At 37.9% G+C, this 25,085-nt stretch overlaps 1 protein-coding gene across 2 annotated transcripts in view; it reads left to right on the forward strand.

Moving 5' to 3' along the window:
- EEA1 (early endosome antigen 1) overlaps nt 1-25,085 on the forward strand; it is a 73,769-nt gene that overhangs the window by 20,243 nt on the left and 28,441 nt on the right. For both annotated transcript variants that reach the window (XM_034062755.1, XM_034062757.1), the window contains 11 exons: nt 221-348; nt 4,996-5,050; nt 5,179-5,244; nt 6,063-6,102; nt 6,937-7,044; nt 7,131-7,252; nt 8,877-9,032; nt 14,777-14,893; nt 19,610-19,948; nt 23,786-23,935; nt 24,939-25,058. In XM_034062755.1, the coding sequence (XP_033918646.1) occupies nt 221-348; nt 4,996-5,050; nt 5,179-5,244; nt 6,063-6,102; nt 6,937-7,044; nt 7,131-7,252; nt 8,877-9,032; nt 14,777-14,893; nt 19,610-19,948; nt 23,786-23,935; nt 24,939-25,058 (1,401 nt within the window). The remainder of the gene's footprint in view (nt 1-220; nt 349-4,995; nt 5,051-5,178; nt 5,245-6,062; nt 6,103-6,936; nt 7,045-7,130; nt 7,253-8,876; nt 9,033-14,776; nt 14,894-19,609; nt 19,949-23,785; nt 23,936-24,938; nt 25,059-25,085) is intronic.

The raw sequence follows: 25,085 nt of genomic DNA on the forward strand, positions 1-25,085 counted from the left end.
GAATAATGAAATATGAATTTTGTAGGCATTTTCTAACATTATAATTGCCAAAACTGTTATTGGAGCATGAAATAATTGGTATAAATTTAATGATTATATCTGGTATGTTTTAGATACACAAACAAAATATACAATTCTATGTAAAAATAAGATGGAAAAAATAAAAGTTTACTTCTCACCTCTCTTTGTTTGTTTGTTTTTGTTTTCCTTTTTATAATAGGGCTTTATTTGTCCTCTCTGTATGAAATCTCATGGATCAGCTGAAGAGCTGTTCAAGCACTATGAAGCAGTTCATAATTCTGGCATTGATTCGACTCATGGAGGGGAAGGTCATCTGTCACCGGAAAGGTGAAGCAGTACTCATTTGTGCATGTGTTTTTGTGTCAGTGTTGAGCTGCTTCTAGTTACACTGAATGCTGTATTAATTTGTAATTATGTAGTCAAGTATTTAAATGTTCATGCCCCATTTCCAGCTACAATTAAAAACCATCTTGAAATTACATGAAAATTACATTGAAATTACCAGCTTGAAAATACATTGTCAGATCATGACAATGATCTGACAATAAATGAAAATAAATGAAGTTCAGAAAAGCCAAGTGCAAGGTCCTACACCTGGGTCGGAGCGATCCCAGGCACAGCTACAGGTTGGGCAGAGAAGTGATTCAGAGCAGCCCTGTGGAGAATGACTTGAGGATGTTGGTTGATGAAAAAATGAACATGAGCCGGCTTCAGTGTGTGCTTGCAGCCCAGAAAGCAACCGTATCCTGGGCTGCATCAAAAGAAGTGTGACCAGCAGGTCAAAGGAGGTGATCCTGCCCCTCTACTCTGCTCTCGTGAGACCTCACTTGGAGGATTGTGTTCAGTTCTGGTGTCCTCAACATAAAAAGGACATGGAACTGTTGGAACAAGTCCAGAGGAGGGCCATAGGATGATCAAGGGACTGGAGCACCTCCCATATGAAGGCAGGCTGAGAAAGTTGGGGCTGTTTAGCCTGGGGAAGAGAAGGCTGCGTGGAGACCTTATAGCAGCCTTCCAGTATCTGAAGGGGGCCTACAGGGATGCTGGTGAGAGACTATTCATTAGAGACTGTAGTGACAGGACAAGGGGTAATGGATTTAAACCTAAACAGGGGAAATTTAAATTGGATATAAGGAGGAAGTTCTTTACTGTAAGGGTGGTGAGGCACTGGAATGGGTTGCCCAGGGAATTTGTGAATGCTCCAACCCTGGCAGTGTTCAAGGCCAGGTTGGACGGAGCCTTGGGTGACGTGATCCAGTGTGTCATCCCTGCCCTTGACAAAGTGGGTTGGAGTTAGATAATCTTAAGGTCGTTTCTGACCCTAACCATTCTATGATTCTATGAAAACTCGATACAGACGTTTATATTGTTAATTAAGTCACCTCTTTCTCATGCAGGTAGTAATGCGATATTACAGACTGGAGTGATTTTTAGGAATATGGCAGAAAAAATAGAGATTCCTCCTAATTTCTAGCATAGAGCTGAAATGTCATCTTTTGAGGGTGGGGAGGATAGCCCTGAAAATAGAGAAGAAGCATGATTTTGTCCCTGGGTGTACCTTTCTTACTGGGTAATTACAACATCAGTGTTTGCCTAAATAGGTTTCTGTGTTGCCTAGTTATTTGTAAACATGAGAAGTTTCTGTTTCTGTCGCTAATTCTCCTTCTGTCTTCCAGAAACTTCATGCTGATCTTCAGAAATCTTCTCTAATTGATTTAACTGTTTGGTCAGAACTGTGTTGTTAAGTATATTCCTAGGAAACATATCGGGTAGCAGGAATAGATAATGCGAAACATTCTCCAGAAAAGTTTAACTGAGCAGTTGGCCTGTGTTGGTTCGGGAAGCTTTTTCTTAGGGGTAAAATTTACATAGGTTTCCTTTCGTTTCTTGCTGGTTCTTTTGTGTTCAGTGTTTGTTTTGGACTACTGTAAATGATAGTCCATGCTTCTGTATTGTTGCAGCTTCCCAGACTCTCTGGGTTTGTACACAGCAGTGTCTGAGTGAGCAGCTACCTGTGGCATCATTCAGCAGCAGAGGTCCATACTGCATGACCACACAGGTGGTCATCTGCTAAATGGAGTTGGCTTCTGTTGATGATGGGAATGGTTCAAATGTTTTGTCACTAGTAGAAATGTGACCCAAAATGATAATTGCATTGAAAGAAATGCAGATATTTATGTCACTAACTCAGGAGAGGGTGGTTCTTTGCTGAGAAAAAAGTATGGAGGGTGACCTATTTCTGTTGTTATCCTAGTGAAGATCCATGTCTTCCCAATATTGTGCAGAGCTGGCAAGCCAGTAAGAGCCAGCATTAGCAGAGGTCTGGTCTTCATGCATGGATGGGCCCTTGCCTGTGGATAGCTGTGTTCTCTCCCAGCTGCTGCAACGAAAGAAAACAAAATTAGTCCTAAAAATTAACATTAGTACAGGAGAAAGTAGGGTACTAGTGGAGTTATATTGTGTTTCCTATGTGCACATTTATTCAAGAATGAGTGTTTCTCCTCTAGCTGAAGGCTTTTTGGAGTGATATAACTTAGACCTGAAATGATTCTTTAGTAGAATAATAGCTTTCACATGAAGGAATTATTGCTAATAACTATATTGTTTGTATAGTTTATGAAATGTTTATTTTTATGCCTTCAAGTTTCCAGTGTCAACCAGATGTTGGCTGGTGAAATTTATTTATATTTTCCATGGCTCTTGGCAATTTAAAGACAAGTGGTTTTGTTTTCTCCAATATAACTGAAAAAAAGCGGACAAGGTCAGGGGGTTTGGATGGAGTGAAGGGAGTCTGGTGGGAGCTGTTGTGTAACACATGACTGTTTCTTCCTATTAGGGTGGTATTCTTTAATGCTTCTCTGTTCCATGCTTGCTTGAGAAAACTTTAATTCAACATAAATATGTTTTTCCAATATTTGGAATACTGTATTAAAGAAATATTGCAGCCTACATGAGGGAGCCACTTTGTCAGCCACCTGCAAGTGAAGCTTACATGTAATTCATAGTACCAAGACTGGGAGGTAAAATTCCTTATTTAGTCAATAGAAAAAGTTAGGTACTGTGAGTTACATTGTGTCCTCTCCCTCCCACCCCCAGTAAACTGCCATGATTATGTGCTAAGGGTACATGGTGTAACTCTGCCCCAAGCGATTCAGCAAGGCCGTTGGTATTCCATGCTAGGAAGGAGGTACTTGCATTGCAGGTACTGAATGGAGTGGAGCATAAGGAAAAGTAGTAAGGTTTTGCCAGATGGTGAGGCTCAGATGTGCTGAGGGGAGGAAGGGGTTGTAACAGGCCTGGCAGAAAAACGGATTTGGTGAGGGTTTGTGTGACAGTAAAAAAACCGAAGTTACAGTGTCTACAGTGATCCCTTACACTTCCTCCCATTCCCCCCCCCTCTTCACCCCCCCCCCCCCCCCTTTTCCTCTGGTCAGTTACACTGAATGTAGCTTTCATCTTAAAATCATCAAGCAAAACTGTGTTGGGAATATGGAGCCAACTGCTCTTTTCCCTTTTTCCTCAGCTCTTCTTTCCCATCTACTACAAACTATTTTTATACAGCTCAAAACCTTTTATCTACTACAAAGACCAGAGCATCTTAAATGCTTTAGTATTGCGGATCTGGTATGTTCAGCCCAGCTTCAATACAGTTAACTGTTTCACCTGCCTGAGATTTCATTTATAATCTTAGGTGTGCATATTAGCTGATATATTTACTCATACTGGTGAGAAAGCTGCTCCCTCTTTGCCACCCACAGCCATGTACGGGATTTGGATTGCAGCTATACCTGCCGCAGTAAAATTGTATTTGCAAACCTGCAGTGAATGTCTCAGGCAGAATAATGTGCAAATAGCAAAAAATCTTCCTCTGAAAAAAATTGGCCTCCCAATATCCTGTTTGTTTTGCCATTGAAATTCGTCCACTTTTGAGTTCTTGTTTCATTGGTTCAAGTGTGTGTGTGTCACTTGCTTCTTGATGACCCTGACCTGATGTTAATATGCTAGATTGGATGTATTCCTTCCCTGTTCAGCTAAGGAATAGCTTGCTTAGTTGTTTTGTTGTTTTGTGTTTGTTTTTTTCCTCCTAAGTATGAAATAATTTAAAATAACTACTGTGGAGGAGGGGATAATGCAGCACAGCAGCAATAAAATTGTATGGTATAAAACTGAGAGAATATTTTGGCATTTGCACCCACACACATATACTCTGAGGAGTTCTGTGTACTCCTCAGTCTTGCCACTGTATAAACAGTAAGAAAGGATATGTTTGCGTTATTTTAATGACCTATGTATTCTAAACTTGGAGTAGCTGTATCTTGTTAATGCAACATCATCCTTGCATGTGTAGTTTTGCAGGTCTGTAAGGAGACTAAATCAATTAGTAACAGTTGTAGCCTTGGATCTTGCATTCTTATGTGGTTGGAGGCTTGAGCACGAAATTTGGGAATTTAAAATCCCAAGGCTCTAAAACTTCAGACCATTAAGTGAATGTGTCTGTGGGGCATACAGAGTTACTGTGTGCATGAAAAATTATGAGTGTCTCTTAGCAGTGTTCCTTTACGTGATACAGGAAGTGAAGGAGAATAAACCTGTCATTTTCATAAGGAGGCAGGCAAAACAGTTAAATGTCCCAGTACATAGCTTTGCCATTCTGAACTCATGTGGTTGAGCTGATGCACTCAGTTAGATTTACACTGTGTTTTAATGAGACTGTTTTGCATATCTATTTCTTTATTTTTCCAATTAATATGTTTTGCATTTTTCAAGTGATGTACAAAGTGAATAAGTATTAATCTGGTTTATTCCAAGTTTCAAAAAATCAAAAAAGTATTTATGTTTATTATGTTTCTGTTTTGTTTATGTAGCACATGGCTATCACTCCAGTTATTTAATACACATTATAACGTGTATGTAATTGACAAAATATAACCATTGCATATTCATTTTCTCCACTCTGTGGATGTATTTATTCAGAGATGAAGTATCACTGCTCCGACAAGAAGTCCAAGACTTGCAAGCTTCACTGAAGGTTGGAAATGTATTTTAATTGCACTTGGTTCTTTGTTTCAAATTGCAAGATGTTCCACTGTCTTAAGCAACCAAATTTACTGTTCTCTCTCCCCATCTCCTTTTTTCCTTTGTATGTTTTCCCCCTAGGAGGAGAGGTGGTATTCAGAAGAGCTGAAGAAAGAACTAGAGAAATTACAGGGGCAGCGGCAGCAAGTAATTGCTTTAAAATACTTGAAGCAGGTTTATCATCAGCATTGACATTGAAGATTAATACCTTTTTTGTAAGGCACGTGGCCTGATTTAGTTAGTTCTGTAATTTGAATATTGACATGTTCTTGAAAACAGAGCTAGTTATACAGTTGCATTGTGGAGAGGTATTTATAAATCCGAAGAACAAAATCAGAATAGATAATAATTCTTCCATACTACTCACTGCAAGTCCAGTTCAGACTTTTCCTTCTGTTGGGCTTATTCAGAGTAAACCAAATGTGGCATTTCTCTGTTATGAGAAAGGCAATGAGGTCTTTATTGTAAGAGCTTTTGGAGAACGATAGTTTGATGTCACTGATATGCAGATGAACTGAACAAACAAGGCAAGGGAAATGCTGGTGTATTATGCCCTAAGGAAGCTCTTGCTTCTTTTATTACTCTCAGCTACTTACATACTGGATTGTAACAAACCTCAGAAACTGCTTTCTGACAGAATGCCTTCTCAGAATGTATTTAGTGATATCTAAACTCTGTTTTTAGGGCACATTTCAATCCTGAGGAAAGGGAGGGGGAAGGGACTGTTATTGGTGTCTTGCAAGACTGGAAGCTTGATAGTGTAGTGATATACGAAATGGAAAATTATCTTGGCCTTTTTCAGTCTTTGAGATGTAACTGTTTAAATTGGGTATTTTGATCTGCTTTGCAATATTTGGGCATGAAAGTCTTTATTTATTTCTGTCTTTTCCAAAAATGGGATGGACTTTGGTAGTAGTAGTTTTTATTCCTTCTGTCTAATGATGCATTTATTCTGTTTTCTTAAGGATTCTAAGTCTGATGGATTGACAACGGCTACATCTACAGGTGGCTACCATTTTATTATATTAATTTCTGCACTGTCTGGAATTTCTGATTTTTTTTTCAGTGTAGCTTTTAGGTTTATGAAAAAGCACTTTTGGTAAATTAAAGAGCTAGAAAGCTGGAGTGGTACAATTACTGGAAAGCAAGTTCATTGTAAGTGCTTGAGATAGTTAGATTTTGATAGGCATCATCTGGGGAAATACTTCTAGAGGCTTCGAATTTGTAATTTCTAGAAGTGAGACAGAAGTTCTCCTGACTCTGAAAGGAGTGCTCACAAATAGTTTTAGGCATGTTTTTCATCATTTCTTATATTCAAGCATTCAGTACAAGTCTCTTGCTGAGAAAGACTGTGACTGTTTATATTTAAACTATAGCACTTGTGAGGGCTGGTTTTATTTAGTGTTTTTCTGTACTCATTGCTAGCAAAGTAAACAAGGATTTTTTTGTTTACTTTTTGTTTTGCAGACCAATACTTTTTGCTCTGTATTTTTCTCCATGAGGCACTCATGCAATAAAATTTTCCTATGTATGCATAAAACATCTAACTGATCATGATTAAAGCTTTTAATCACAGTTTGGGGCTCACAGTTCAGCAGCATGTTGCTATTTGTGACCAGTGAAAACCAATAGGTACTTAATCCTGCAGAGTACTCAACTAGTGACAGGTTCCAGCATCATGCTTGTAGATATTTAACTTCAGTAAAGTTGTTCACTTTGCTAAGTTAATTGGATGTTGAGTGAATTTGGATTACTCATTTACCTGCTGTGGTTCGTTATGGTCATAATTGTATTGTCCTACCTCTTCTGAAAATAATACTGTTCTTTTTGTGGAAATAGAATCATTAGAACGGCAACTAGAAGAGATCCAAGTAGAAAATTTTAACATTAAGCAAATGAAAGACTTATTTGAGCAAAAAGCAGCACAACTAGCCACTGAAATTGTGGGTAAGTGTATTAACATCAAGTCTGATTCTGTTTTCTACTTGTGCAACCTGGGCACGTGATCATTTATTTAACTTCCTTCTTATTAGAACTTAAATCAAAATATGATGAAGAAATCAGCCTTCGGGAGGGTGCAGAACAGAAAGTGACAAACCTGACACAAGAACTGCAGAAGGAGAGAAGTACAGTTGAAGATTTAAAGACAGAGCTGGTATTCACATCACACTAACGTTTTTTGTTATTTTCAAGTCCAGGGAGAGATATACTTAAAATGCTTGCAAATGCAGTTTTAAAGCAGGTGAACTATGTTGAACTTTGAGACATCTGCTTGTGGGCTGAAATAGTTCAGAACACCATTGTTTCTCATCTGTTTCACTGACCTACATTTTCAGTGTTTTTCCAGTAAGGAAATACATGTTGTTTCTGACTCATGTATTAAAATTTACCCTACTTTATATTACAGTCTGCTTGTTTGATGCTCTACCCTTCATCAGTTTTGCAGGGTATTACGCATATAGATGTACTGTGCAGGCCTGTATTTGGATCATGCCATGGCTGACTTCCACAGCTTTAAATCACCCTTTTTCCATGATGTGTTACTCTCTGACTGTCCCTGGACAGCTGCATTTGTAAGAAGCAAGGTGTTTTGTGACGTGATGGCTGAAAGGTTGGCAGCTGTCATCACCATGCCTATATTAATGTTGTCCCTCTTGCACTTGGCTGATAATACCAGTGTGGATGTATTCCAGGATTTGCCTCCTGATGACTTTTATGTACAGCCATAACTCCAGGGAGCAATCCCAGTGACTCAGCAGTTGTGCCACTTCTAAAGCAGGAGTGAAGGGGACTTCCTAGTTTCCCTCGCTTAACCACTGCTTAGACTCTGGAGGAAAGTAGGACTCATTTATCCCTCTTTTTCTTTATAGTTAGCTGCCCTGAAGGGCTCATGAGTTCCTCTTGGCCCTGCCCAGCCACTGGACCTACCCATTCCTCTCTGTTTAGCTGTTTCTCATCTTCCTTTCTTCTTCTGCATTCTTACCCTTTTCCTGTAATTTTGCTGTTTTAGATGCCAACACTTGTCTGCTTTCTTTGGTGCCCACTGTTGCCTTCCCTCTCCTTTCCCTCCATAGCTTCATTTTGAGGGCCATTATGGTGTTTTAGATATAATTACCAACAGATTTTACCTATGGGTCTTGTATAAGGCATGTCTAACAGTACTTTCAAGACATTTCCTTTTTTTTTTGTCTGTTCTTGTGGTTTTTTTTTTTAAACAGCTCTTGAAGACAGAGGCAGCATCATTATAAAAGTCTGTGTAGCATTGGATTGTGTTGTGTCTCAGTCCTGAGATGGGCTTGTATTACAGCAGCAAAGTATATACAGTATTCCATTCTGTAGATTAGAGGAGTCAGTACAGCCTATTTCTTAGAGAAATGTGACTTCAGATAAATTTCTTGCATGGATTCCCTGTCATTTCAGTGTTTTTTCCGGCGAATGTCTCCCTCCTGTATTTAGCCATTTACCAACATAAAAATTACTGAAATATAATCCTTGAGACCTTTTCTCATTTGTCAGATTTCATTGAAACCAATCAACAAGTTCTAAGTTTAGCAGGTGAGAACTGCCAATCAGCCATTAAATCCTGTTTCCTTTGGAAATGCTAAGTACTTTTCCATGGTTCTGTTTTTGTGTGGAGTTTGTTCTGTTTTCTCTGCTCTAATATAGTATATGTCACCTTGTGTATAGATTGGTGCTTTAAAGATATTTAGAGATGAAATTGACACTGGAAGCATGTCTGCCAACAATATGTTGCTCACTGCTACTCTGCTGCTTTTCAGCTACAAAGACCTGGTGTGGAAGATGTAGCTGTCCTGAAGAAGGAGCTGGTCCAAGTTCAGACGTTGATGGACAAAATGACACTGGAACGTGAAAGAGAATCTGAAAAGCTGAAAGATGAATGCAAGCACTTGCAGGCAGAGCAGGCTAATTCAGAGGTAATAATCATACCTAAAGATGTGTGTGCTAACTTTACCACAATTTTCATAAAAAAATAGAAAATATTAATTCTTCATAATAAAAAAGTCTCTTAACCAAACCTTCTAACTTATCTAATAGTGATGTTTCTTCATTATAGTAAATTGCATAATTCTGTCAAAAAATTGTCTTTTCTACAAAAGCTTCAATGCTTTTCATTGCAAAAGCTTTTCTTGGCATAAAAAGTTATTACAAGAACCCCATAGCAGAGGAAGAAACCTTCCAGCGGAGTTGTGCTGTTTGTACTAGGAGGGAGAAATAAAACAATACCTGTGTGATCGGAAGACTTATTTCTCATACTAAGTGACATCCAGACAAAACCAGTTGTTACTGAGAATGATGTTTTTGGTTAATGTTTGAGTTGATGCGCCTGAAAATGAATGCTAGTGTTCAAATATATAAAAGAGAAATTATTAAGAGAAGGTAGAAAATAATTGCAATATTCTTATAGGACATACATAATTCTTGAACTTACACAAGATTTAAAAATCTCATTGGAACTGAGAAACTGTTTTGTTTTTTTTTTTTACTAGTTTTTACTGTCAAATGGGAGGCTTTTTTACAGCTATAATTTATTATGGGAATATTTTGTGTGTAAGGTACAAATCTATTCCACACACTTGCCCTCCCTCAGTCCGCTGCATAATTGGCTTCAAGTGTTGCCTGTTACCAAGTAGAGCAGAAAGTGAGTGACTGCGGGGTCTCACCATGTCTCAGGGTCAAGATGTCAGGGTGTCACCTGTAATCTGTTTCCAGGTGATACCACCTTTCCTGTCTGTTGCTGCAGACTAAAGGTCTAAAGTATAAAATAAGATCTATTGTTCTCATGTTAGTTTTATTCTTTTAATATTTTTTTCTCCATATTATGCTGGTTTTGAACTTTTAAATTGATCACATTTAAGAAGTATCTTAGCTGTCTACTTGAGTTGCAGAGTATGCTGATTTCTTCAGAAGTACTTAGTGAAGGCTTGTCTTGCTTTGGCTGAGTCAGTGGAAGAAGTTTTAAATTGCTGATGGGAGATTAGAAAACACTTGTCCAATTTCATTGTTCTTACATACAGAATTGATGATAACTCTGTGTTAAAGGAAGCAAAGCTAACTGCATCTCCTATAGCAAATATTCAGTGTTCTTGGTTTTGGTTCCTCTGCTTTTCCACCAGTGAACACTTCTGCTTCCATAAAATGCAACATCTCTGACTTTGATCTGTAAGAGTGAATCTTACTCCTCAAACTTTCTCAAACTTTAACAGGGGAAATTTAGATTAGATATAAGAACAAAATTCTTTACTGTGAGGGTGATGAGGCACTGGAACAGGTTGGCCAAGGAAGCTGTGAATGCCCCATCTCTGGCTGTGTTCAAGGCCAGAATGGATAAAGCTTTGAGCAACTTGGTCTAGTGAAAGGTATCCCTGCCCATGGCAGGGGAGTTGGATCTATATGATCTTTAAGGTCCTTTCCAACCCAAACCATTCTATGATTCTGTGATTCTGTATCACTCCTGGCCTTTTCGATGTTGTTTACCATGACAGTGAGGGAAATCTCTGACAGAGGTAATGGCAAGAAATCTTGATAAAATTACAGTATCACTAAAAATGTTTTTGTCTGACATATGATTTATTTACTGATGAGTTGGTAAATCCATATGTCCCAAAGAATTCTCTTTGCTGGGTGCTGTTGCACCTGTCTGGCAGGTTGGTTGGTGTAGTTTTACAAATGGATGACTTGACAGGGTAAGTCTTCACTGAAGACTGTCAGTTGTGTTTAAGACCTTTTAATTTTGTCCTCCCACTTTTCTGTTGTCCCATACCCGTGCAACAATACCAGCAAAAGTTGTCAATGTAGAGCTGTGGTCCATAGTGAAGTGGGGTCATTGCAGCACTCCCCAGTTTACATGAGGGAGTGCCTAGGATTTCTGTAGGACTCCTAGTATCCTCTGTTCTGTTGAGATTTGTGGATGTGAAGGATTTTTGGTATATTTTTATTCTAGGCTTTCATGTGCCCTAGATTTCAGAACTGCAGTTTTGACTTTGTTCATTTGCACTGCAGAGCTTTAGAGAAGTGCTGCCTGCCTGTCATTATTATGAACTTCTTAAGGCTTTCCTTTCTGCCTCCCCTCCCAGCAGATATGTTGAGCTCCAGGAATTGTTCAAGGGTACAGTTTTGTACTAAACATGAACCTATCATTGTTTTCAAGTTAAAATTATGTATGCCAAGAGCTTCATGAGATGTGAAAAAAGGAATATCACAGTTGGTATTATGAATATAATGTGGTTATGTGGCCATGTAAGTTGCTGCATAATTGCAGTTTGGTTTTAACTGTGAGATCCCACAACTATGCTGCGGAATTTAAATTTCATTTCAAAATACTGTCGCTGTAGTCTTTTGTGGTTTTGGGTATTTAGTTTTCATGTGAAGATAAAATGACATAGCAGCAGGGATGTAACAAAAATCTTTCATCTTAAAGCATTCTCACAGGAGTGTGAGCTGGTCTTATTCCCTCAGATTGGGTACATTTAGGTTTTGACATAACTAACCATTTTAAAATGTAGATTTAAAGTGCAGCTTTTAACAGGAAAAAAGACTAATGAAGAAGTTTTTTTCAGCCCTTCTGGAAGTAAGAGCAGATCGGGGAGAAGGCTGCACAATGCCCTTAGCTGTTATGTGTTCACATAACAATTCTTTGATGTTGATAAGGATTACAAACTCCATTGCAACAATTATAATAGTATCAGATGTCTCTGTAGTATCATCAGTATGTAGGCTGAACGAGAGAAGATCGAGTTGTTGTGTGGCAGGACATGATAAGCAGTGGTAATCTGATTCTTTTCAGAAGTGTTACTGTCTTCTTTGCTTAATTCCAACATATGGCAAGATGTGTTCAAAGTAAAAGCTTTTCTGTCAGTGTAAAGTGACTGATCAGAAGTTTTTAAAAAATCAAAATTACTCAGAGTCATAGTGGTGAAAACTTTTTTACTTTTCTTAAAAAATCACAGGTATGGAAAGTGTTAGCCATAAGAAAACAAGAAATGGAAGTTCTTCATTGGCAGAATGGGTACAGTTCTGGTCATAAAAGTTTGGCCATGTTTCATGTTTTGCTGTCTAAGAGCTTTGCTCTTTAAGAGCTCCTCAAGGACTGAAAGTGATTCTTATGGCATCCTTGACTATTTTGCCAGGCTGGCAGAGGATACATACAGTAATTCTGGTTTCCAAAGTGAGATGTTTTTAAAATAAGTCAAATTTATGGCATGGGTGAAGAAAATAACCAAGATAATCTTAACCCTATGAGAGCATCTTTAGATGCAGCAGAATTGCACAGCTTTACAGTTGTCGCCTAAATGTATGCATTATGGTTGGGTGTTTGTGCCTTATTTCAGGTGTATGTGTATCTCAGATGAATGTTCATTCTGAGGTATTCTTCCCATGTTTGTTTTTTCACTACACTGGCTTCTGCATATGTCGTGGTTTAAACCAAGTCCACACACAGCTCGTTCACTCACCTCCCCCCTCGCTCCCCCAACTCACAGAGAGTTAGGAAGGAGAATCCAAAGAATGTAGCCCCCACGGATTGAGGTAAGCACAGTTTAATAGCTAAGGCATAACACAAATCACTACTGCTACTACTACTACAAATAATAATGATAAAGCCAATAACAAGTGAAGAGAATACAACACCTCACCAGCCACCGACCCATAACTCACCCCACCCTGCCCGACCGAGCACCAACCGATACCTTCTCCATCCACCCAGAGCTCCAGCCCTTCCGGGGTCTCTCCCGGTTACATCCTGGGTATGACGTGCTATGGTATGGAATACCTCATTGGCTAGCCTGGGTCAGGTGTCCTGTCTCTCCTTCCTCCCAGCCTCCCTCCTTCCCTGGCAGAGCATGAGCTCAGAAAAGGCCTTGGACGAAACCAAACATTTGAGCAGTAACTCAAAACATACTTGCTATCAGCAACCGTTCTCAGCCCTAAAGTCAAAACACAGCACTGCACCAGCTACCAAGAAGGAGAAAAATGACTGCTACTGCTGAACTCAGGACATTATAGTAAACACAGGATGAAAACATATGCATTGCTGTGAACTGAGCATTTCTATGAATCTCTGCAGATTGGTTTTTGTTTCAGTATCTGATAAATCTTCATAAAATACAGGGTTTAGACTTCATTGTTAACTACATTGTTCACAGAATTAAACAAAATTAGTAGGTTAAATTATAGGTAAATTAAATAAAGCGAAGACTGCTTGTTTCGGTTTTTTTTTCCACTAAGCAAAGGCATTAAAAACACCAGAATATTTGAAAACAAATTTGAGGAAGTGTGTCTACTTATACCTTTTGTGACTGCTTATTTCCATCTTTCATCCATCCATTTTATTTGTTCTACTTTCTAATGGAGACCCCTAAATTTGAGGTAAATATCTTTGAAACCTTTTTATTTATAGTAGATTTCTGTTGTATCAAGGTAATTTCAAGAGGTTGTTAAACAGATACATTCCCTTTTGTTTATTGGTTCATTAATCATACAGACACGTCAGGCAGACAATATCAGGAATGAGTATTCATTCATGATGTATTTCCATGTTAAGAATGAAATGTAGAATGGGCTTATTGAATTGTGAGGGAAATGTGTCTTTATGGATATAAGTTACGATTCTAGTTTGAAAGGCTGCATTGGCATCTTTAGCAATCTTCTGCATATTTTCTGCATTATATTCTCTCAGTAGTGAAAAACCCATACTGTGTTTGCTGAGAACATCCTGGAATGTTTGTCTGCCAAAGACAGATCCCAGGATGTGTTTTACCTAGCAGCTCTGTAACAAAACAGTCTTGTAAAGCACAGCATTACAGAAAGTCAGTTAATAACTGTATGTAGTCATATAGTATGTTCTCTTTTATCTGCTTTCTCTGTATAAAGGTTGTAGCTAGTATGTTTTATTGTCTACTACTTCTGTTCTGCTATAGTTTGTACTTGAATTCAGTATTTATGCATTTGTGCTGAAATCTGTAGTTAAGAGAACAGTAAGAAGGAAAATTTATTTTAAAAGGTCATTATTATATAGTGTATTCATAGTGAGTGCATTCATACACAGCATGCTTTTAGGGCAGCCATTGTTACTCATCTAAAGTGCTTTTCTTTTTTGCTTCCATTATGATAATTAAATGCTTTGCAGTCATTGATATATTCTGTTTTGTACCAGTCCTTTTAATGGAGTAGTTTTGTTCCCCAGTTATGCTGACCTGCAGGGTTGATGTGTCCAAAAGTCACAAACTGAGTTTGCATCAGATGCCAGACTTGCTTCTAGTGCCTTTTCCAGTGCATTTTCCTTACGAGGGAGGCAAAGCTTTTGGCCATGTAACTGCTATGACTTGGGAGGGTTTCACCTTGAGCTAGAGCTATGGTAATGATTAATAGATAATCTCTTGTGCTTTTCATTGGTTGTGGGCTCAACCTGGCATTTCCTATTGGACTGGAACCAATTTTTGTATTTGGAAATAGGACATGAATGGATCTCAGCTGGGAAATTATGCTCAAGTAGTACTTCTGTAGCTAATGGGGATCTCAGATTAATTTGCAGGTGATTATTTTATTAAACTGTTTTTTATTACAAGATGCTTTTTTGTTTTGCTACCAGACATCTTGCTTTTGTTGGGGTATGCATGCAGAGCATTGTTTTAAATGTGGATTTTTGTGTTTGTCTGATCAGGCTACCATTAACCAGTTGAGAGCTGAACTTGCCAAAGGACCTCAGGAGGTAGCGGTGTACGTTCAGGAGCTGCAAAAACTTCAAAGTTCAGTCAAAGAGTTGGAACAAAAAAACCAGGTGAGAAAGCTGTTATTTTCTATGCTTGTCAGCTCATATTAAAATGGAAACACATCTCATTCTGCTTCAGGAAGCATTGAAGACTGTAGCAAAACACTTCTTGGGGTTGCAGAAGTTGAAAATTCCTTTGCTATTTTGCTTAATATGAGGGGTATTGTACAAGCAAACGCAGTATTTTAATGATCATCAATATGTTACAACTGAAATCCTCAGCATTGTTACAATTGCAGATTTCTAATTGCTGTAGTTTATGCTTACCAGTCATTAAGCGGTATTGCTGTCTCACACATGCAAAAACAAATCAGTACCTTTTGAAATGTTACAGTGTTTCACTAAAAATCATAATTCAGAAAGCATTTTTAGCTCTTTTTATTGTTTTTTTCAGTTTCTTAGCTTTTAGATTGCAGTCCTGCCACATTTTCTGGCCATTTATTAAGGTCATGAATGGTAGAAAATGGCTTCTCAGCTTGTAAGTATTCCTTGAGAGCTTTTATTGAAGCCCTTTCAGCTTGCTGCATTTTTTGTATTTGCATTAGAAAAAGTATGTGTTGTGGTGAAAGAAATGTAGGTAAGGGAGGAAAGGAGACAGGGAGAAAGATGCTGTCTACAACTGTCTGAAAGGAGGATGCAGAGAGGAGGTGGCCAGTCTCCTCTCCCAAATAATAAGTGATAGGTCAAGAAGAAACAGCCTCAAGCTGCACCAGGAAAGGTTTAGAAGGGTGATCAGGGATTAGAACAGGCTTCCTTAGGACATGGTGGAATCATTATCACTGGAAGTGTTAAAAAACTGTGTAGATGAGGCCTTTAGTGGCACAGTTTAGTGGTGGATTTGGTAGTCTTGGGGTAACAGTTGGACTTTTGATGATCTTGGAGGTCTTTTCCAACCTCTAGTTGATTCTGTGATTCTATGCGTGCTGCTGATTGTTATATGTTTATCTAACACTGTGTATGAACTATACACATTATGTATTCACCAGCAACCTTATTGATCTTGAAAAACAGGAAAAGACAGAGACCAAACAGTGTGTGTTTAATGTAATTAATATTAAAATAGCCTTTGCAAAGAAGATAATATGGTGCAATTAAAATTTGGTGAATTAGGGTGACGGTTTGGCTCATTAAATCAGACGCAGAACTGAAATGATGAGAATTGTTGAGCTGTACTTTTCCACAGACCAGCAACACTGGATCAGACTTTTGACAGGAGTATTGCTGTACAATATAGAGGACTTGCTTGAATATATTGCAATTCCATTAACAATGTGAAGGGAAACAGATTGATGCGTAAGATAACCATAATTTAACAGTCCTCTGCTATGTCAGGCTAATGGCAAATACCGCTTGAGGAACAGGGAGAAGTGGCAGCAAGCTACATTTCCCCTTTCAGTTTCAATGACTTAAACCAATTTACAGCCATCTCTTTATGCAGCTTTTTGAAAGGTGATATCCATAAGAGGGGTATGCTAGCCAAACAACCTTGACCCTGGAGGAATTGGACCTAGAATTGGGTCAGGTAACACTAGCTTCCCACATAACAGAAATTGCTCACTTTTCAAACAGTTTGCTATCCTTGAAGAAGCTGTCAGGTAGGAGGGAAGAGCTATTAATACAGGATAGAATGTGTTGCATTTTTATTTATGCATCCATTTATATTTCCATTGCAATGCAGGAAGGTATTTCTGTGCGTTGTTGCAGATTTTTTCAAGCTCATGTACAACCTCAAGCAAGCAATCTGTACCGAGAAGAATGAATGACAAGTAGATAAGATCAGTTCTCAGAGACCAGTGGAACTTTCCTTCATTTATAGAGCACTGTAAGTGTGGGTCTTGACTTGCCTTGCAGAGGCGAGTAATGACCTGTAGCCCAGAAGAAACCTAATGTGTAAAACCAGCATATTCCCTGAAGTACAGGACTTCTAAGCTCATTGCATTTGCATTTTAAGGGTTTTTTTGTGGTTTTTTTTTTTTCTTAAGAAAATTGTGAGACATTAGCTACACGGAAAAAAGCTTAGTTTCTGACCCTCTACTGATGTAACTATTCTGAAATTCAGTCAGTGCCCACAGAGTCTGTTATTTAATGTCTGGCCACTGTCACGACTAACATGTATTATATGTACTTTTTTCAAGGAACAGTTTTAAAAGAGGGGACTGATGTGGTGTTCTGCATTGCATTTTGTGAGCTTCAAAGGCTATAGGCTTTTTGTTGAATGCTGTAACATACTGTCGTTTCCTCTTCCTTTTCTGTGGAAATCAAGGCTTGGGGAAGAGAGGTGGCTTGTGGTGTGTGCTCATATCTCTATATATCTGGGATGCAGCTGGGCATGCATCCAGATAGGAAACACTACTGGTTCCACTGATGTAACCTGAATGACCATAGCTTGGCAGCTGTATGGCCTCAAGTCTCAGTCTGCTTCAAGACAACAGTAATTGTCTCTATTTCATTACACCTCCCCACCCCCAAATTTAAGTTATGGCCCTGCACTGACTCTTCATGAAGTAGTTCATAGCAGTTCTAATTGTGACATGTAGATCCAGTTATGAAGTAGTAGTAAGATTAATACTTTAGCTCTAATTTGCCCAGCTATAGGAGAAAAGGAGTCTGTGGTGTGTTGATATTTCAAGAACACTCTTCAGTGCAAATACTAATGTTCCTGCCTGGTAGTTTGTCTTTAATGGAAAGGACATTACAACATTATTTTCTATTTTGAAGGTGAAATATGTTCTAAAAACAGTGTGAGCCTTGTCACTGACTTCAGGAGGGTAAAGATGGCACCTGGCCTCAGTTATATTCTTTATGTGATCCATTCCTGCATTTCCTATGTGCAAAAATAAATCTATGTATACATTTAGCATAAATTTAGCAGCACCAAGTTGTTTTATTTTTCAAGAAACATGTCAAAATATACTACTTCAGGTCTAGAATTCAACAGCCAAAGTTTAGTGTTAAGCCAGAATTTTTGACTGAGTTGTATACTTTAGAAAATACAGATTTTTGTAAAAGGACACATAGACGAAAATTGTATAATTATGTTTGTTCTCACATGGGTTGCTGAACTGTTGGAGTTATTTGCAAGATTGCTTGTTTTCTAACCTCTCTTTTCTTTCTGGATTCTTCTGTTTATTTTATCATGATTGTAAAATAGAAGTGTCTGTATATGTTTTATAACAACCAGTGTAGTCATAATTTGCTAAAATATGTAGAACAAAACTATTCAACTGTTCAACCTATTTGAATGATTTTACAGCTGTTTTCTTAGGGCAAAACAGGTTTCATCCCTGGATACTGCATAGCAGTACACTTGTAAGATGGCCAGCATAGCTGGAATTGCAGCACTATCTTATCTTTGTAACTGTTATTCCAAAGTTGTGGAACTGTCTGAAGTTTTGACACATAAGTCTGGCTTTGGTGTTGGCATTTTTTCAGGCTGATGTGCTATAAGTTTTCTTTATTTTTCTATATCTTAATTGAAAGAGAACAGGGAACATAGTATTCACTGCAACTGCCAGAAGAACACAAGGATTTAAATGGTCTGCTTAGTAATGCTCCGCTGAGGTAGATGTGAGTAAGATGCTGCAATAAATGGAACCTCCTGGTACATTTCAAGAGGATGCAATGAGTTGCTAGTGTTTGGGTGATGACCAGGGCCTCCCTGCAGCTGTGTTTCTGTGCTTTAAAAAGTGCCACACTGGAAAATGAAAATGGTTCTCATGACTTCTTTGTTCTTAAATTCTAGTTAGTGGCTCAGCTAAGCTTGGGGGAAAACCCAAACTTTCTAGAATTATATCTTGTCCATTAAGATATTTAGTTTCTATCTGAATATAGTAGTTTTGGTTAGTTCATGAAATTTGATAAAAATGGTTATGTAATAACTGAAAGTGATCTGTTAATTTTTTTTCTTAGTATTTGTTTCAGCATGTAGATTTGATAGTATGAGTTTAGACCCTGCAATATTTGCTGTTGTTAATGTGGCAATTTAAATCTGATGTTCAGCAGTGTTCGTGTCTTTCATTTAGGGAGTCCCAATTTTTAGTGTTTTCAAACTCAAAGCAACCATCCTCTTTGAGTTGGTTTGTATGCAAGGAAATTAAATAGTATAAATTAAAATGTGAAAACATCATCTTCTGAAATAAATATTAAATCATGAGTCTTTCATTCAGAGATTTATCAGAATCACAAATTTCATTAGTTTTCACAGGTTCTCTTCCATGCTCGGGAGAGCAGGTCATTCTTGTAAGTATAGTGACAGGGCAAAATTAGGATACTTCTTAAAATGATCAGCATGATGACTGCACAGGATTAGACAGTAATTAAACCACAAGTGTTTTTGCTTAAGGAATTGTGTGAAGGACAGTGATGCTCGATTTTTAATTTCTTTTTGTATACTAATAACTCAGATTACTACTTTGACTTCTGTCCAGTTGTAATACCCTAGAATTTAAATGTTCAGGGAAAGCAAAATGCAGAAATAGAGTTTTTGTGGTGTGCTCAGTAAGAAGAAGTGGATTTAGGTGAGATTATAAAGAATAGTTGAAACTGTGTGTGTATGGGCTCCAGAATTAATTTGTGTAATACAAAATAGAGGTCAATATTTCCTTTAATAATGTTTGTAAGCAAGTTCTTTTCTGTTAAGTGTCAACATGAGAAAGAAATTTGAATAATGCATTGAACAGCTGTGAGCAGAATTGTATTTGAATAGCTGTGTAACTCTCTTCATAGAGTCTGTCTGAGAAACTGCTGAAGAAAGAACAGGACTACACCCAACTAGAAGAAAAACACAATGAAGTAACTGTGAGTAAGAAGAATGTGCAGGCAAGCTTTCACCAGAAAGACCTGGACTGCCAACAGCTTCAGGCAAAGCTGTCTGCAGCTGAGGCTTCGATACAGAGATTACAGACAGAGCTAGGTGAGAAGGGGGAAGCAAGCCAGAAACTTAAAGAAGAGTTGTCTGAAGTAGAGACAAAGTACCAACATCTTAAGGCAGAATGTAAACAGCTCCAGCAGCAGAGGGAAGAAAAAGAGCAGCATGGCCTGCAGCTCCAAAGTGAGCTCAGTCAGGTAAGGTTCCTTAAGCCTCCTAGACTGTCCTATTGGGATGGTGCCTTAAACCATCCCATTAGGGGTTTTTGAACTGTACAAGCATATTTTTTGTGCTCATTCATTTGCATTTCCTTGTTAAAGGGGAGTAACTAACCAATATCTGTATTTGAATAAAGGTAAAGCTAGCTGGTATTTGAATATTCTTCCTAACACTGCAGAGAATGAAATGCAATCTCCTCTTTTCCTTAGAGAAGTAAAAAACTGGCAGAAAATAAAAGAGAGTGATAAGAGTACAGAAATTCTTTGGTATTTATTTATCATTAGGTAGGTCCAAACTCTGGATCTCTTCTTAAAACTATCTTTGAAATTTCAGTTTTGAGTATTGAATGAATGAACATAAACTTTGTGGCTTATTTTTCATGTTCTTATTTTACTATTTTTGCATTTGAAAAAAAAAATCTTTTGCTGATCGGAGACAGGTTTTTTCCCTCTAGTCTTTTTCTCTTAAAGTGTTAAATGAACTCTTCTTTCATCCTACAACTTTTCCCCTCCCCTTTTTTGTTGATGCATTGTCTGAAATAGGGGCAGTATTGCCAAATGAGAAGACAACCCAGAATACTGAGTTTGCATGATAAGTGTTGTGATAGACAAATCTTAAGACATCAGCAAGATTATTTATCCTGGTTCAGTAAGGTAGCTGAGGCTATAATGAAATTCAGCTTATGAGAAAAACAAGTTCAGGCAGATTATCAGAAGTAGTTTCACTTTTAGTAGTAATTTTACTACTCTATAGGAGGTTTGAGAAGAGCAAGTCTTCATTTTACATTAGAATTGAAAAATGGTTTGTTTGCTTTAAAACTGAATAGTGAATACAGTAGAGAATACTTTATGTGAAAAGCAGGGAAAATTTGAAATCTTAATGTTGCTTCCTTTGTGTCTCTGTGCAAACACCTCTTTACGTTGCTGATAGCTATGAGAACACCCAGAACATACATCCCCTCACCATTTATATGTTTGTTCTGCTAAGTCCAATGAGTTATGGAAGCAGGACTTTCATGTAACATTGAGCATGCTAAAATTTGTGGCTGGTTGAACTCTGTTTATGTAGTGCCTTGGGGAGTAATGTGTTAGTCTGGAAAAATATTTGTACATTGAGAATCATGTCTAAGATGTTAAAAAAACAATTTTTTTTTAACATAGCTTCATTTTAATCTCTCATGAAAGCTTCACAATTTTAAAGCAGGTGTTTTTCTATTTGCAAGCCTCTGTAAAGTCTGAAATAGATAAATTGTAAGCTGTGAGTTCACAGGTTATCCTGGAAGAGCTGTGGCTTGGCAAAACTTCATTTATGTATGTATAACGTCCCCAGAATGACTCTCCTTCTCCTGTCAGTCTTCTGTCAGGGAGAGGGGAGATAGTTATATTAATTACCTGCTTAGGAATCCTCACTTGGTAAAACTGCCTTAGTCTGCCTAGGCAATATGTGTGCAAGCTTCAGAAGCACAGCCAAGAGGTTGAACTGAAATCAGGCTTCAGCCTGAGAAGGCATTTTTAGGAAGGATATTTGGGGTGAGAAAATGAAAGAGAAGAAAGATGGATAGAGCATTGCTGAAATGGAAATAGAGGCATCACACATTCTCTGGTGATACCACTGGGAAAGATGACAAGCTAAGCAAGAAAACCTGAACAAGCTTCTGGACCTCAGGATGTGTTTTAGAATTGTAAAAGAATAGCGGAGGCAAAAACCCTTATCATACATGCTATAAAATAAAATAAAAGCGAAACTTTCTCTTCTTCTCCCTTCACACAAGTGTTCAATTACTATTGTCATGAAAAGACTAAATTTCTCGTATTTGTTCACTTTATACTTTAATAGAATTTTCTGGTTTATGCATGTAGTCCAATAGCTTATGTTTACACAATGAATGCTGCTTACAAAGGGTAGCTGTTTAGTCAAACTGCATTTTCAAAGAATTCTTGCCATCTTCTAAAAATTAATTTGAATATATTATTTATTTTATTATTTTTATATTCTGCAACATAGGTTAATGCCGGATTTTATGATTCTGTTTACTAAAGTCAGTCTTAAAGTCTTTCAGAAATACTTGACTGTGTTTATAATAAAAGGGACTTTTGTACAAAGTTGTTTGCTGATTTCCCCCTTTCCAGATACTCTCTCTCAGTATCAACATAGCCATGTTTGTAGTAGTTATCTTGCTGCACTCTTTCTTCATTAGATTTTTTTCCTCTAGCTCTTGTTCATATTTTTAGTGAGGAAGAAGTACTAATAATGTAGTGATTACTGTGGAAAAAGAGAAACATTCTGGATCAGTGGAGGAGAGATTATGGTCTTTTTCTTCCCTCTGTCCCCCCTTTTCTCCTACCTCCCTCTTAACTGTGCAGTCAGTTAGCAGGCAGCATCTTGGTCACATGCTAAACAGCTTTTCATTCACAGTTTTTTGTGGTTTTGGACATATAAGCAAATTATCTAGCTTGGTTTCCTAAGAAAATAAGGCATAGATATGTTTGTTTCCCTGTCCCCATCCCCTGTAACTTTTGCATTGTTTGCTAACTTCAGCTAGATTTTGACAGATGGCCCAAAGGTCTTCAGAGTTAGGTTCTTCAGTGTTAAATTCTCGTGGAAACAGGTAGCTGAATAAAGGAGAAAGACATATGTTAATGCCTCACCCCCTCAGTGCCTGAAGGGAAGTTTTAATGTTATCAAAACCACTGTTCCTTTTTCTGTCCTGCTAGGCAGCCAGCTGGTTAACAAGTGGTGGCTTGCAGTGAGCAGTAAGATTGTGCAGGCTTTTGCCTAGATACTAGCAGGGATTTGAGGAAAGTGTGAGAAGGGCTTAGGGTTGTTGAAGGGAGTACCTGGAGTTAAAAAGTGAATGATTCGAGGATCTTGGACATAAATTCATAGGGAAGCAAGCTTTACTTATCCTGATACCTGGAGAAAGTTCTTGTTGTGCTGCAAGGTCTGATTCATTCTCTGTTTTTGCACTGAGTTGAAAGTTTGTGTATCTGTGAATATGTTCATGTAGAAATAGGCGGGTGGTAACCCAGGACCTATCGTGAGAACTTCAAGTAGAATTAAAAACTGACTTTATGGAGGGAGCTCTTTAGAACAATAAATTGTAAAGGACCACCCTTGCACTTTGAAGATGGTGCAGGACTGCTTTTGATGACTGAAAAAATCTTGAGACAGGCTTATGTCCAGCTGGAAGAGCACAGCCCCTTACTTACTCACTGCTGCTGGAAAGGGCTGGACTGAAAGTCACTAAAGTTACTGTGTACTCTGCACTGAAGGTTCAGTATCTCTTCTCTGCAGAGAATGAATGCCATTGATGAAGCCAGGTCAAGCTAAAAATTACACTCTTACTATTCTAGCGGTGCAGAAACAATATATTGTGGGAGCCAGAGAAGCAGGTAAAGTTATGCTGCTTCAGTCACTGGATTTATAGGATCAAAGGTGTGTGCTGTATGAGCCTTAATTGCTCTAACGATCATTACTTTATATAATAGTCCTTATGTCTTTGAAGGATTGCTCTCTAAAGATTCTTCTTTTAAATCTCTGTAAATCATAGTGAAGGCCTTCTGTAGATAAATGATACTTCTAGGTCCTGCCAACCTACTTTTTTGAATATTTGTTCAAACTTGTGCAGGTGATGCTGTTCTATAACTTGATTTGTGTTTCTGAGCTTTATGACGTACAGCATGGCTTTGGGAGCTCATGTGCTTGTTTTACTCTGGGTTGTGAAAACTTAGGGTTAGCATTGTACAATGAGAGTCTAAAATACAGTGTTGTTGGCTAAATAATGACTACAAAATTGATGACTTTTATTTTTGCAGTTGCACAGTAAACTTCTAGAAACAGAGCGGCAGCTGGGGGAAGCTCATGGACGGCTCAAAGAACAGAGGCAGCTGTCTAGTGAGAAGCTGATGGATAAAGAGCAGCATGTGGCTGATCTGCAATTGAAACTTTCTCGAGCTGAAGAGCAGGTAGGGGCTTTTATGCAGACTCTACTTTGTCCTGGTTCTGACAGTAGCCTGTATATACACTTGTGGTGAAGTTGCAGCTTAGAAAGTTTGCCCTCATTGGGATTTCATTTGACTATTGCTATTAAGGCATTAGTCAAATGGCAGATGGTAGAGTTGTCAAAATTGGCTGAAATGCCAATTGCAATATGGATTTTTGTAAGGCTTAATGCTTATCAGGTACATGTATGTTCATGGTGCTTTACAGATGAACAAAAGATACGCATTTTACGCTTACGAACTTGTCTAAGAATCTTATGAGACAAAAACTTCGGTGCACCTAACCCTGTGTGGGTAAAGTTTTTTATGTAAATATTCTTGTGAGATAAAGCCCTACATAAAGAAAAAGTGAACATGGTGCAGCAGGTTATTGGTAGATAGTAACCTGTGTAGGAGGGATGGGCACAAAACACTTGGTTAATTAATTTTTATTTGTTTGAATGAGTATCTTATATATATATTGCTGATTTTCTGCTGCCTGTATGGGTATTGGCCAAATATCTGAGTGGTACATTGTCAAAGCTTTAAGGCTTATCTGTAGCTAATTTGGAAAGCCTTGCTCAGTATAGAAGTGGAGAGACTGCTAAACTGAAGTTGCTACTAAAACTGCTAATGATAGTAATAATAATGTTGTTTTACAGATACCTATATTATCAGTCTTGTTACAGCTTAACAAATGTTGGAAAAAAACATACTAGATATCTCTTATGTTTTAGATTTTTGGGAGTTAAAATACATATATATGATATAGAACCTCATTTATTAATATTAATAAATGCTTTGGTTAGATTTTGATTCTTTAACTAGCATTGCACAGTTCTATTTTTATACCATGTTTCAAAGATTCATATTTAGACTAAAATCTTTTAGAATTAGAAGGAACATGGAGCACTACTGGCTTACTGAATGGTGCTTGTTCACTCATTAGTCTGGTTTGTCTGGTTTTTTGTTGGGTTTTTTTTTTCAGCTGAAGGAAAAAGCAGCAAATTCCACAGAATTGCAACATCAGTTAGATAAGGCAAAACAGCAGCACCAGGAACAGCAGACACTTCAGCAAAATACTACAGCAAAACTACGAGAAGCCCAGGTAGCATAATTACGTATCATCATGTCA

This window comes from Melopsittacus undulatus, chromosome 5, assembly GCF_012275295.1.
Source record: "Melopsittacus undulatus isolate bMelUnd1 chromosome 5, bMelUnd1.mat.Z, whole genome shotgun sequence".
Classification (NCBI taxonomy): Eukaryota; Metazoa; Chordata; class Aves; order Psittaciformes; family Psittaculidae; genus Melopsittacus; species Melopsittacus undulatus.